Source organism: Pseudonaja textilis, unplaced genomic scaffold (genome assembly GCF_049901715.1).
Source record: "Pseudonaja textilis isolate UNSWEBS1 unplaced genomic scaffold, rPseTex1.2 PTEXSCF51, whole genome shotgun sequence".
In the NCBI taxonomy this organism is placed as follows: Eukaryota; Metazoa; Chordata; class Lepidosauria; order Squamata; family Elapidae; genus Pseudonaja; species Pseudonaja textilis.
In genome coordinates, this window is record NW_028262930.1 from 29,454 (window position 1) to 44,597 (window position 15,144).

At 36.8% G+C, this 15,144-nt stretch overlaps 1 protein-coding gene across 1 annotated transcript; it reads right to left on the bottom strand.

Annotated features, from left to right (window-relative positions):
• Positions 1-1,351: 1,351 nt before the first annotated feature.
• LOC148123613 (vomeronasal type-2 receptor 26-like) lies at positions 1,352-12,676 on the bottom strand. The gene is made up of 5 exons (XM_087919202.1): positions 12,536-12,676; positions 8,331-9,185; positions 6,803-7,030; positions 4,014-4,140; positions 1,352-3,601 (listed from the first exon to the last, which is right to left on the bottom strand). Exons 1-5 carry the CDS (start codon positions 12,674-12,676, stop codon positions 2,703-2,705), a joined length of 2,250 nt encoding a protein of 749 aa, XP_087775328.1. The 3' UTR covers positions 1,352-2,702.
• Between the last annotated feature and the right edge of the window lie 2,468 nt (positions 12,677-15,144).

Below are 15,144 nucleotides of genomic sequence, written 5' to 3' on the forward strand. Positions count from 1 at the left end.
ATAGGGTCTTGTGCTTGAGCAGGGGGGTGGATTAGAAGACTTCTTTCCAACTTCATTATTCTATGTACTATGTTCAATAGATCAACACGTGATGAGTTCAAGTTGACTCATTCAACTTGTTCAACTAGTTCAAATGGTTGTTATTTGTTATTTATTTGCCAGTAAGAAATATCAGTGGGAATCCATTTCAATTAGCTTAAGAATGAAGGAACTAACCAGCAAGAAACCAGGAGAAATAATTTGTGCTGCAATCAATACCACTAATTAACTCAGTCCAGGCATCTTCTTAGAGAAAGATATCTGGTTTGAGACATACAGCAAAAAAGAGAAAGTCTTTACATGATCTCATCAACCAGTTCTTCAGATGGATGCCTTGTGAAATCCACTCGATCAGATATCATGTAGAACTGAGAGAGTATTCCAGCTATTGTGAAATCTCCTGGCAGAAAATATTTGTGCTTTATAAATTGAGGTTTCCCCATAGCACATGTTTTAGTATGAGGAATAAGGCATGAAACCCCTGGCAATAGGATTGCCATTACTGCCATGAAAAATGCCATCTTTTTCAAGAAGACTTTCATCACCAGATACGAACCAGTTCCATCTGCAACAATGAAACATTAAAAAAAGAAGAAGCTCTCATTATTTAGAATAATCTGCATATATATTCTTTCTCAGATTGTGACATTTCTACCCCTCTGGTTCCACAAATAATAGCATCTTTCAGTCTTCACTGTTTTGGGGGGTTGTCCCTTGGACATCCCTAAGGATTTGAGAAGAAGTTGCATTACCAAGACTCTGCTGCTAATTATAAGATAAATCGAAAATGAAGCTCCTTGGAGTCTTTGAGTAAGAAATAGAATGAGGAAATCAATGCTCTGAACCAAGTAGCCTATAACTGCCAATTATATATGAGCTAGATGGTAAAAAACATTACAATGAAAAAATATTATTATTTTTTTACTAACTCTCTGGCTGTAAAGATGGAATTCTCTTCAACAATAGAATATTGTCTCCCACTCTGATGAATTCTTGGAAGCACATTAAAAAAATGATTGATCCAAAAAGTCAAAGACAAGTGGGTCCTTTTGTAGACTCCCTCCCCCTTTATTCTACTGGGAGGGTCTTTAATTACTTTCAGTTATTGTATTTATAGTTCAATTTTGTCATGATTTTTGGTTTAAATGTCCTAAGAGGTGCAGGTGTATAAGTTTCTGAAAGTCCTTTTGGATTGGAGCAGTAAAGTGCAAAGCCTCATAACTAAGCAAATAATAAAGAAATATCATTGGGAATAAATTTTTAAGTTACAAAGTGACTTAAAAAAAAGTTCTAAAACCTTGGAGAGGCACATTTTCAACACAGTTACAAAATAAAAGACTGCTTGGATCTTTTACCTCATTTCAATGAGTTCACTTTTAATCCATATTCTCAAAGTAACACAGAGTGGGTCATATTTTTTTTCTGGGTTGATGAATGACATGAGCCTCCAAGTCATCAAACCATGTCATTGAACATTTCCTTTAATGTTGTATTGGCTGTTGTCAGATTCCTAGGGAGTTATATAGGGGCTACAAGCCATTAGGGGTGCAGTGGTTAGAGTGCAGTACTACAGGCTACTTCTGCTGCCTGCCAGCTGCCTGCAATTTGGCAGTTCAAATCTCACCAGGCTCAAGGTTGACTCAGCCTTTTATCCTTCCAAGGTCGATAAAATGAAAACCCAAAATATTGGGGACAATATGCTACTCAATAAACCATTTAGAGAGGGCTGTAAAGCACTGTAAAGCAGTATGTAACTCTAAGTGCTATTGCTATTATGTAGGATTCATAGCTGGCTCTATAGGCAAAAGAGGAAATGCAAATCCTAAGACTTATCCTAATGCTTGGATACTGTGAACATCTCTATAGGGAAAGATAATATTCAACTGAACCCTGGCAACTGAATGGCTTTACAATTTGGGACCTGTCAGTTCTAGGACTATGATATTGGATGAGGTTGCACTGACAAAATGGATCCCAGATGTAATTTGGGATTCCCCCTGGATTCTTGGCTCCTGGTTGAAGAGAAGGTGGCAGTCATTGGCGGTATGAGTCCTAGTAGCACAGTGATTAGAATGCAGTATTGCAGGGTAACTCTGCCCACAGCGGGTTTGATCCTGATTGTTTGAGGTTGACTTAGACTTCTATCCTTCCAAGGTCAGTAAAATGAGGAATAGATTGACGGGGAAAATATTCTGATCTCATAAAGTTCTCAGAATCCTGTAAAGCACTAAGGAGCGGTATGTAAGATTAAATGTTATTGCTATTTTTATAAAACATAAAATTTATACAGGGAGATAAATACAGTATTTTGTCTTCATCTGGCAGCAAAGATGAGTTGGTTTAAGATTTGAACCAGAAATATTATAATCGAATATGTTACTTTTTAATGATCAACTTTTTCAAGTACGCCAGGTCATGAAACTGATGGTGCAGGAATTCAAGGAATATTACTTTATTGTTTTAGGCAATAGTAACAGACAGTTGAAACCTAAGCCAAAAATCCATTTTCCCCATTTGAAGAGCAGTGAGGTCAAGCTGGGGGTATTCTGAGTTTTTTTTCTTACACATTCTAGTTCCTCCTGACTGATTAACATTTTACCTCTCCAACTTTCTTCTCAAAGGCAGTAGTAAATTCTTCAAAATAAAATGAATATCTATAATTGTTATTTTTTTGTTTTTAGCTGGTCCTTTGTGTTGAGTTCTGGTCTCAGTAAAATTATGTAGCATTTAGGGAAAAAGATAGAGCCCAATATTCCTATACTGGAAGCCAAGATGGAGAAGATTTCCACAGCTACCATGTATTTTCCTTTCGTGCTCAGATAAGTTGGGACAAAAGACACCCATACACTACAAAATACCAGCATGCTGAAAGCAATAAATTTGGCTTCATTAAAAGAGTCTGGCAGTTTTCGAGCAAAGAAAGCCACAATGTAGGTGATGAGAGCCAAAAATCCCATATACCCTAAAATATAATAGAACATGTTGCCTGATCCTTCATTGCATTCAACTACAATCTCTTCTGGAATAGAATGCATGTCTAAAACTGGGAATGGAGGGCCAATGCACAGCCACAATATGCAAATACCTGCTTGAATGCAAGAACAACAGAAAATCAGAGAATTTGAAAATCTTTTCCCCACCCATTTTCTCATTTTTGATCCTGGCTTAGTAGCCATAAAAGCTAGAACCACTGTGAGGGTTTTGGCTAAAACTGAAGAGACAGCAACTGAGAAGATGATCCCAAAAGCAATTTGACAAAGAAGACAGGTCAGCAATTGGGGCTGACCAATGAATAGCAAGGAACAGAGGAAGCAGAGGAAGAGGGAGACAAGGAGAAGATAAGTGAGATCCCGGTTGTTAGCTTTGACAATGGGAGTATTCCAATGTTTTATGAAAAATCCAGGTACCACTGCTGTGGTCACAGAAAATGATAGAGCCAGAACAGCCAAAGTGATGCCCAAAGTTTCATTGTAAGACAAGAGATTTAGATCCTTTGGAATGCACAAGGTTTTTTCCTTGTTTGGATACTGTTCTTCTGGACAGTCTAAGCAGTCATCCATATCTGTGAAAATATGTACAGTATTTCAGAATTCATAACAGTATTTCAAATTTTGCATACTTTTGTTCATTGAGAAGTATTTACAAAATGAAAACATCCTATGTCATCAAACATCAGTGGACAGCTATGGTTCTTGGGACTGAATGTGCAACAATTTTCACCATTTATTGCCTTTGTTCTCTTAGCAAAAGCATACAAAAATGTAGTCCAGCACCATTAACACAGATTCACACCTCTCTTAAAGAGATCTCTATTAAATCTTACTATTTGAGAGTTCAACTAGAATGGAACTCTCATGAATAATGAGAATGACCTGTATGTGTGTGATAGCTGTCTCAGTCTGACTTATCTGTTTGTGTCTTTGTGGATACTTTCATTTGCACATATACAAACACTACAGTACAACATTTCCTACCACTTTCATTTGAAAACTTTCTTGATGGACAAGTATTACAATCATAACAGCAAAATGGCTTCCCTTCCTTCCTTTTCTTTCTGAAACCTGGTCGGCAATGATCATTGCACAGAGCAAGAGGTATAGTCTATGGGGCGGGGGGGGGAAGGAGAGAAATATATTTTATTCCATTGAATCCAACCGTTTTCAGAAATCAGTACATGCATCATAAACTTCTGAGAAATATTCATTAGTTCCAGGGGTGGGATGCTAGCACTTCGGCCTGGTTCTATAGAACCGGTAGTTCTGAAGAGCAGCTGACACTGAACTGGTTCGCCCACCTGCCCGAGCACTTGGCTATCCTTTATTTCCTGCTTTTTCAACCTCAGCTGCTTTGCATGACACAGCTGAGGTTGAAAAAGCAGGAAAGAAGAGGAGTTTGAAATGCTGCGCACCCTCCCCAGCCTGCCCACTTACTCCTTACCTGGCAAACTTGCCTGCTAGATTGCTATTTTCTCTTTTCCTTCCCAACCATCAGCTGTTCTGCTGTGCCAGGAGATTTAGATTAGCTACAAAGCAGGAAATTGTTGCATGTCTTGTTTTCTAGATAATCTAAAAGCAGAGCTGAACCTTTCTTAAGGCTGAAGGTTCTACATTTCAGTGAAGACTCAGGTAGTAGATTGCAGAATGATAGATCTCTAAGTAAATCTGTGATTCTGTGAGCAACTCAATCTGCCTGCCTGCCTGCCTGCTTTGCCTGATTTTGGGTAAAAGTTGCTCTTTTTATAACAAAAATCAATATTTACTTGCATGGTGTGTTGTGACTTAATTTTGTGTTTGCTTGCTTCCAAATTTTATGACTTTGCTTGCAAGCAAAGTTTATGTGACAAACTCAGGCAATAGATTGCAGAAAGGTAGATCTCTAAGTGAATCTGTGATTCTGTGAGCAACTCAATCTGCCTGCCTGCTTTGCCTGATTTGGGGTAAAAGTTGCTCTTTTTAAAAATAAAAAATTCAATATTTACATAAATATTTACAATATTTACATACAAGCCATGCCCAGACAGTCATGTGACCACCAAGCCACACCCACAAATTAGACCATGCCCACAGAACCGGTTGTTAAGACATTTGAATCCCACCCCTGATTAGTTCTTACAATAAATATAATATAATGGAACTGGTTTCTTGTCTGAACTATCTCCAAGTTCTGATAGGTGGCTTTACACTGAAAACTTCAACTCTTTTAGATGTCCACTCAATATCACTAGACAAGTAGAAAAGGGGGAATTTCATTGCTTGCATCATCCAGTTCCTTTCTCCACTGCCACCGAAGCAGTTCCTGAGTAATTTAATTAAACCACTGAAAGAATATAGACAATGGAGTGTGGGTGTACATGTGCAGAGATACAATAACCCTCCCAAAAATTAATTATATAAAGAGCAGGGAGATTATCACTTTGTACCCTGGAGCTGACACGCCAAGTATATTTATTTGCCTCAGATATTTGGAAACTTACATATTAAGAAGTCACCTTGACAGAGTCCTTCCTTATGTGCTTGAAAGGATCACCATGGGTAAAGCTAGAAGGATGGCCTAAAAGCTAGACAGGTAATTAAAATTAATATCCTCAGTCAGAGGTATTAAGATACACAGTAGAACCTTGGGACAACTAAGCATTTCCTCAGTTTGAAAGGTCTTCATTTTTGAGAAAATGTATAATAAAAATTTATTATTAAAAAAAAAAAACAGAGGGTCAGTCAGAAAAAAAGAAAAAGAAAAAAGAAAGGCCTCCATTTTTGTGCAGGAAAAAAAGAAAGGAAGCAATCTTTTTTTTAAAAAAATTCTTCTTCCACCCTTGCAAACTAGCTTTTCAAATCCAAAAATTTCCTGAATAGGATCAACAACTTCAAATTTGTTCTCTTCCAGACACTTAATATAAAAGCACTGGGGATTGTTAATTGCTGAAAAGAGATCTTTCAATACATAAAACTTTAGTCTATCTACCTCTCATCTAGCTTAAGTCTAAGAAGCCAATTTGGAATAACACACCACAGTGTTACAACCTAGATAAAGATGAGCAACTTTTAATAACCACAACCAAACAGAACACACAGATCCAACAAAACCATTTCAAGGAATGCAGTTTTCCCACAAAATATGCAGCCACCTGAACAGAATCCAGACAGACCCTGTCAGAACTAAGGTAAAGCTCTTTGGGTGGGGAATGGTTGAGAGCCTTCAATGTGACTTGGTGCAGACTGCAAACTTATAATACCTACAGTTCAAGAATATCTCTTCAAGAAATTTCAAGGCACCTTGGATGATCTCATCACAACCACACCAGAAGCAGTTACATAGTTAGCTTCCTTAGATACCAAAATTATGACATCTAGTCCATTACAAATTTATGGCTCCATATTATGATGTTAAAAGGGATGGTGGCTCAGTGGCTAAGACACTGAGCTCATTGATCAGAAAGGTCAGCAGTTTGGCAGTTTGAATCCCTAGTGCCACATAATGGAGTGAGCTCCCATTACTTGTCCCAGCTTTTACCAACCTAGCAGTTCAAAAGCATGTAAAAATGCCACTATATACATAGGGCTAAATCACATATGCATTGTTTGATGGGAAGGTAACAGTATTTTGTATGCCTTTGGTGTTTAGTCATGCCAGCCACATGACCACAGAGATGTCTTCAGACAGCGCTGGATCTTCAGCCTTGCAACGGAGATGAGCACCGCCCCTAGAGCTGGAAACCACTAGCACATACATGCAAGGGGAACCTTTATCTTTATTATGGTGATACCTGTTTAAAATGGTTCTGCCATGTGATTTTTCTTTCATTGATGATGAACCTTCTGCTTGATGGTGCTTCAGGATCCATCTGTCCCACTTTCACTTTCATGAATGATTTGTTAGGGAAAGTAACCCAGTTGATAATGTCAAATCCAGCCAGCAATTCATGCTTTTTGTCAAAAGACACTTTGTCTCCAGCACTATTGTTAAAGGAAATTTGACTTAGGAAATGATAAAGCTGGAATAAATGAAGTTTTGACAAGTATTACCAAACTGGTGAAAACAGTGACAATTGTTTGGCTTGGAATAACGATTTGCTATACTCTAAAGCAGGGTTGTCAAACTCGTGGTCCATGGGCTGGATGTGTCACATGCTGGTCACACCCATGTTCAGTTTAGTGAAGGGGAAAAAAGTTGTGATACATCATGTGATGACGACGTGGTTTGAAACCCTTGCTCTATTTTCATTATCAGTAGTCCCATTATTTTATTCCCCAATCAGTTCAGTTCAGTTTTTAACAGGATACTAAGAACTATCAGAAAATGTATCTCAAACACAATTGTGGCAAAATTAAAAATGTAAAAGATACTGAAATGGTGCACAATGAAAAATATATGTGCATTAATATGAAAATTTCTAAGATTATCAATTGTATTGACTATGAACAATATTGTCATATTTGTTTTAAAATGTAAGATATCCTGGCACCACACTGATCACACAATGATATGTTTGTAAACAAGAAAAAAATTAAAAATATACAAAAAAGAAAAGAAAATGTATCTCAAATGAACGGACTAAATGCTCTTTTGCCCAGAAATATCCTGGTATACCTGTGTCACTGATGGGAATTCAAGTATTTAAACTAAAGGCTAAGGTTTACTATCTGTCTGGGAAAGAGTACTACTATGGAATTAAATTTATATGATGACTTTCTCCTGGTGACTCTAGACTTAAGATTGTTGCAGCATCCACCCAATCAAGTGATCAGAATTTGGGTGTTTGGCACCTGGTATGTAGTTACAACAGTTGCAGTTTCCTGGAGTCATGTGATAACCACATTTGGCAGCAGGGAATCATTCGTTCATCATATCTTATGTATCCATCCAAAATAGAAAGACTGAGAGCTTCACTTGTGATCTTCCCAGCCAGCTTCTTATGACAAAGTCAATGGGAGAAGCTAGATTTACTTAATAATCATGTAGCTGATTTAACAACTACAGTGATTCATTTCCTCTCTGCATCTCCTTTGGAAATGTGGAGTAAAGCATTATCAAACAGAATAGACCTTGAAGGGACCTTGGAAGTCTTCTAGTCCAGCCCTTGCTCAAACAGGAGAACCTATACCATTACAGACAGGTGACTGTCCAGTCTCTTCTTAAAAACCTCCAGTGATGAAGCACCCATAACTTCTGAAGGCAAGGTGTTCTACTGGTTAATTGTATAGAGAAGAAGAACTCTTCTTATTCAAATGAAGACAATATTAACAACAACACTGATGCACCAAAGTTAATCTGCCTCCTAGATGAGATATTACCTGAAAATACTGTAATTTTGAAGTCCTTGGGTGATCTTCCATCAACACAGCTCCATGTTTACTTCTGGATGAATAAAAGGCATGCAAAGCAAGCACCACAGCATAGACAGCATTATAAACACTGTAGCTCTGACTAGTCATGCTCATTTCGAAAAAAGGCCGTGGAAGGCTTTCTAGACTCTCATTGCCAGTACAACTTCCATGGTTCTCCTTGTCCGTTGCAGAAGCTGGAAATGAACATTTAAATGCTTGTTCCCAGAAGACTCTGATAAAATGATCTGTAAGAGAATGGGGGTCTTGGAAGAGAAGGAAATGCTGAAATGCTGACATCTCTGAGGTGTGACTTGCAAAGGACAAGGCACCATGGAAAATGTGCATATTTAAATTATTTAAGAAGGGCTCCACTGAAAAATCCCAATGGGCTGTCATCACCCATACCTTCTGTACAGGCAGCATCATGTCTGATTCGGCAAGATTGAGCACTATCTGCAAATCTAACATCATGTGAGCATCAGCACTGATAACACAAACATTGACATTTGCTTTGCTCAGCAACAGGGCCATTTCTCTAAACATATCATTAAAATTAACCACACCTAAAATGTTGCGTTGGAGGGGCATTCGTTCAGAGAAGGCAGTGCAGATCCTATTATCAGAAAAGCTTTTCTCCAAGATCTGCACAAACTTTTCTCCTTTATCATCATCCATCGCCATGATCCCAACCCACTTCCACTGAAAATGTAGCAATAGCTGGACTATCCCAGTATATTGATGTGCTTCGTTAGGTACCATGCGGTATAAGAAAGATGGATGGCTTATATCATTCACTGGTGGAATATATAAACAATAGGTGACCTAAGGGACAACATAATTACATTCATAATAAGGAAATATAAAAATATCTATGAGATCAAACAATTTTCTATAATGCTAGTTATTTTTCTTACATTTACAACCTACAATTGCCTTCTTCTCTCCAATTTAACTTCATAAAAATGTAGTGAAATTTAAAAAAAAACATTTGCAGCCATCCCAAGCTGAAGCTCAGTCAAAATATTTCATATCCGACTCAGATCTTGCTTTTTCTTTATTTATTTGCAATCTATTGCATTCTCTGTCTTCTTTGTGCTTTGGAATAAACATTAAAGTAAGATACAAATAGATATATTCAATTTAGGATAGTTTGTAACATATCAGCCATCTTTCACTTCATCACCTTTACATTTTAGGATTATGGATATGAACAAGAAGTTATGAAGATATGTCAAGTTTTCATGCTGACTTAAATTTGGTCCTAATTATTGAGTGAAATATTTCAGTATTTCAGTTAATATGAAATTACAATTCATATACTCATCCCAGGCTCCTGTATGTCTAAAATTTTGTTGTTTTCATCCTCTCCAACAAATTTATTTATTCAAATGGTATTTAGTTACAAATTTAGTCTGCTTTCCACTCAACAACAAAAAAGACTAATGAATACTGAAGGACCAAAAATTCAAACCATCTAAAACAAGTGTCATTCTATAGCTTAGAATGACAACATTTATAGCCATGAAATCAAATCAAGGCAGCAAAAATGGGACTGTAATACTGATAGCATCAGTTCAGTGAAATCTTGAGTGAATAGAGATGCTGATATTGACAACTAATTGTGAATGATAAGAAGCTTAAGATAAAGGTGCTTTCAACCCGTTGACTTCACAAACATGACCATGTTGTTTTCTAACTCACAATATGGAAGTAATTTGGGAATATTTTCTCCTGATATTTTGTTTTCAACTTTCTAGTCAGATCTGTAGGTTACATTAAACCATCAAGATTAGACTGCCTTTGTAGTTAACTATGTAAGTGCCAACCTGGTCTAATCCATAGATTACACCATTTCCTTTGTGGAGAATCTATGCTTACAGAAAAGAGAAAAGGGACAAGCAGTAAGTCAAGGAAGTTAAAGATATGAAATAAGAGGGTGGGGGGGAGAAAAGGAAAAATAGCTAACTCATGTTTACATCATTACTATCTATATAGTAGTAAAATTCTGGTGTCTGTAGCCTGAATGAAATAGTGCATCATAGGGCAAAACTTTTGAACCAAGGTGTCTTAAATGAGCTAACTTGCAGAATGCATCCAGAAACCTAAGAGTCTGGTGGTATTAATATTTGGCAAATTTTATAAAATGTTTTATGACATAAAAATTATCACAACACATTTTATGATGTAAACTAAAGTGTTATAGAACATTTCCTGTGGTCAAATGCTGATGTTTGACCATGATATACAGTTCAAAATGTGCTATTTTCCAATTAATTCCAAATGCATTCCTCCTTTCTTCATCCTTTCATGTTATTATAAGACATAATTCTTACCTATTCAATTCTCACTGCATTCAGCTGACTTTTATGTTTCTTCTAATATATCTAATTTTCCTTTTCATAGCAAGATGTGAAGAACATAGTACATTTTACTTTCTTTAAAAAGAGACATTTAATTAATTTACAGCACCTACAGGCCAGTGGTGGTAGGACTCAAAGTTTTTTACTACTGGTTCTGTGGGTATGGCGTGACTTGGTGAGCATGGCAGGGAAAGAATGCTTTAAAATGTCCATTCCCTCCCCACTCCTGGGGGAAGGTTACCACCAATTCTCCAAACTGCTCAAAATTTCCACTACCAGTTCTCCAGAACTGGTCAGAACCTGCTGAATACCACCTCTGCTACAGGCTGTTCTAATCATGGACTGATTATATGTAGCTTATAGCTTTTCTCCCTTCTTAACCATAGGTTAAATCAAGCCACCCCCTCTACTCCCCAAGAAACACCATGTACTCCTCACAACAGATTGCATATTAGTATGACATGTTAAATTTGCATTTACACAACTTATTTCTTTCTCCATCCATTTTCCCATTTCTAGTTAATAACTCATAAGGCATAAGCATTTCTTCATTTGCTCTAATTTTTCACTATTTATGCTTAATTCCTGTTATTTTCCCTAAATACAATCTAAGATCAGTCAGTGTCAAATAAATGCTGGCTACCTGTGTCATAATTAATATGAATCCTTCCTGTTATCATGTTTATCTCTTAAGTCTTAGTTTAAAAGATAAGTTTAAGATAAATAAAAAGTAAAAAAAAATATTTTAAGTTAAAAGACTTTTTAAATGTAGGAGTGATTTATCATGTATACCAGTGGTGAAATGCTACTGGTTCGGCCTGGTTTGCCTGAACCAGTAGTAAAAAAAGCTTTGACAATCAGCTGAGAGGAGAAAGAAGAGAAAAGCACAGGCTCAGCCCTCCCACCCACCCCTGCACTTTTCTGTTTTTTATCCTCTCAGCTGATTGGTGCAGCAGAGCCTCAGCTGGTGTTTAGAAAGCTGCACACACAAAGTGTGCAATCACCGAACTAGTAGGGAAACTAGTAGAATCCCACCACTGATGTACACTACCCAGACTACTTTTTATCCCCTTGTGTGATTTAATGACATTGAGAGCAAGGAATGTAGAGAGCAAAAGGAACTGAGAGAAAGAAAAGAAAAAAAGAATAGTTAAGGCCAAGATAAATAAACAAAAGGGAAAGAAGATAATCACCATATAAAAGAGAATGGTTGACATTATAGAAATGTAAAAAAAGAATGCTGTTGAGAAAGATAAACTTTTGTCCTTCCAGCAAGGAACCACTTATCTCCATATCACCCAACCATAACTTGGATAGTTAGATCAAGTTTTAAGTGATTCACCTTTATAAACACATCTACCTCTGCCCAAATGAGAGAAATAATGCAGTATCTCTCTTCCTGCCTAAAATATCACATTATCAGGGAAGGTGAATGAAATAGCATTGAATTACCAAAAGAAGAAAAGTGAGGATCACACATATTTTGTGGTGCTGGCAATTCGATTTAAAATCTCTTTGCATTCCCAAACTAAATTTAGAAGAAGTCATGTTATTCCTATTAAAATAAAGTTACAACACTATATACAAATGTACATAATAAGATGAAGATAATAAGTTAATAAGTATTTTTTCAGCATTACATTAATAATAACAATGCAAAGACTTCCTTAATAAATATAGATAGTAAGTTCCTTAGTAATTTTTGTTTAGTATATCTGGAAGTTAAAGCTATCCATCATAAAACTGTCTAGATTGAGACAAACTGTAATAGATAATTAGTTCCTAAACAAATAGATGTGTAATCTACCTTACCTGAGGAATCTTGTAAATCCCTAAAATAGTAGCTATGTGGAGGGAAGTTTCTGAGTCAGTGCCACCAATGACAGCTGCTGGTATCTTCTTGGTGCACTTGTAGTTCAGAATAGTTGGCTTTTGATTAAAGAGCAAGTTCATGTGTTCTGATAAGTTAGCTGGGCATCAAAGTGGCTATCATAGACATGAAATCCCAGCGTCCTATTGGGTAAGATCATGCTGTTTCCATTTATTTCATTCACTGCAAATACCAAGGCTAGGGTCTGCTGGTATTTTTTCAGCATTACACTAAAGTAAAAGACATATCTTGAATAAGCCATAAAATTCTATGTTGTGAATGTTCTTATACCACTCCTGCAAAAAGCACCCTGCCTTAGAATAACCTATATTTTGTGGTGGAGAACATTGGTCAATGAGAAACTTAGAATTAAGAGACCTTTAACTAGAAGAATAGCTTGCTTTGGTTGTAATGGATCTACCCTTCTCCAATACTTTTAAGGGAGAAGTCCATTTTCAGAGAAAATCAGTTCAGAAATAAATGCAAATCATTTCACATTGTAGAAGAAGCTAAATACTGATTCATAAAAGTAAAGAAATAAATTTTTCCAATGTTGGAACAGAGAAATATGGACCTTACTGGAGAAATTTTTCCCCATGATATTTTTGGTAAGATGTCTATGGGAATAAATGATATATAAAACCCAGCATACTTGTCACAAACAATCACTTGCTTCTAGCCTCTTACAACTTCAGAGAAATATGGAGAGATTTTTCCCCAATGATTTTTGAGTAACAAGTCTATGGATATAAATAATATATAACAGCAAGAAGTTTAAGCAACATAAGATTGAGCAGAGACAGATGCAGACTTTTCTCCTTTGCACAATCCAATCCAGCATGTCTTACTGATTGATTAGATCCCATCAGAGGTAAAAGATCAGAATAAAGTCAAAGCATACAAGGAGATCTGGCAAACATAATACCATGGACTCAGAAGAAAAGTTTAGGTCAATATCCAACTGTTTTTTCAATGCTGGAGCTTTAAGTTTAAGCCAAATAGTTGGGTTGAGAACAACAAGTTAGCAGTGGCAGGGATGAAAAATAACAAGGTTATAACCACTATTTCAACCTCCAACTTTCTTTTACCAGAAGAGCTGAATAAGTGGATGTAGGAATAAAGATATGTGACTGTAGAATCTGCTGCTAAAAACCTATAAGTGGTGCTGCTAGGAAATAGTCAAATATTACAGAAATCAATGAGGTTTTCCTTACACAGGTTCAACATCACACTTGGGTGTAGGGTGTGAGCTGAAGTCAGCTCCTTCAGAAAAGGAGAAAAGCTGTGAAATTATCCCACCAATTATCACATCACCTGGCTGAAAATATTGATATTGCACTTTCAGAGACTCACGAATGGCACATACTGCGGAAGACATCACACAATCTGTTGCTGGCAGCAGCAGCAAACACACAAGAAGTCTTAGGGACAAGAATGACCCTTTCATGCAGCAGGCATAATGATTGCCCCTTAATTTAACATCTACTGCTACTTTGATAGTCATCATTCAGCTCTTTAGTATGCCATGGTCTTTACGATTCTGGATTCTACCACTAGATATATATGCATTGGTCTGCTGAATCCATGGATGGATAGATACATGTATACATACATACATACATACATACATACATACATACATACACACACACACACACCAACCCTCCCTTTGATCAGTTCAGGAGTTATATACCTGTATGCAATTAGAATGGAAAAGTGTTTTTTTTAACTTTGAGAGTAATTATAATTACCTTAGATAATCATAAGGTACACAGTCACACTTTCTAAAACAGTGAAGTCAGCAAACTCTCAGAGGTAACAACTCCTCCTTTTCTTCCCCCTCTTCCTCCATCACTGCTTTGTGACTAATAATGACTGTTTTGTAGAAAGTGCTGGAGCTCCTGAATGAAATGAGAGCTACAGATTAGATTTATTAGGAATATAATCATATATAATCATATTTATATTTATTATTATTTTTATTTATATTTATTAGGAATAATTTATTATGCCTAAATTAACCCTAAATCTAATTATTAGATTTGATTGACTAGGAATAGATTTATTAGGTATATACATTTAATATATTTATAGCATAACCCCTGAAAGGGCCACGAGAGTCCAGATTCCTCTACTCCCTTTCTACACATATCCAGGCTCTTTCTTGCTACACAGTCACTCACCAGGTGTCTCAATGTCCATTGTTCTGGATGGCAGTTGGCTCTGATCTCTTGACCAGGCACTTCAATTTGCCCACCTAAGGTCACCTTGACTGTCTGCTGGGGAATCTGGCACCCGTCTGGTTACTTGCTTGCTGATTTATCTGGATCTCCTCTCCCCTTTCCAGATTCCAGCCAACTCTCCCCTCAAAAGTCTCCCTGTCAAAACCTGATAGGAGCCCTTTTCTCTCCTTTCCCTACTCCTTCCTCCCCCAGCTGAAGCAAGGCTATTCTCAATAAAAATTACAACTTCTCAATTTCTAATCTTGTCTAAGATAAATGTCCCCTCTCAACCTCAGGATTCCAGCCAACTCTTCCCTCAAAAGTCTTCC

Bases quoted from the DNA above. Each gene is read 5' to 3' on its own strand.
- LOC148123613 (XM_087919202.1), bottom strand. From the start codon at position 12,676: ATGAACTTGCTCTTTAATCAAAAGCCAACTATTCTGAACTACAAGTGC. The intron at 9,186-12,535 runs GTAAGGTAGATT...GTTGTCCCTTAG, and splicing joins GGATTTACAAGATTCCTCAG to GTCACCTATTGTTTATATAT. The intron at 4,141-6,802 runs GTATCACCATAA...CCCGCCCCATAG, and splicing joins GGCAGAACCATTTTAAACAG to ACTATACCTCTTGCTCTGTG.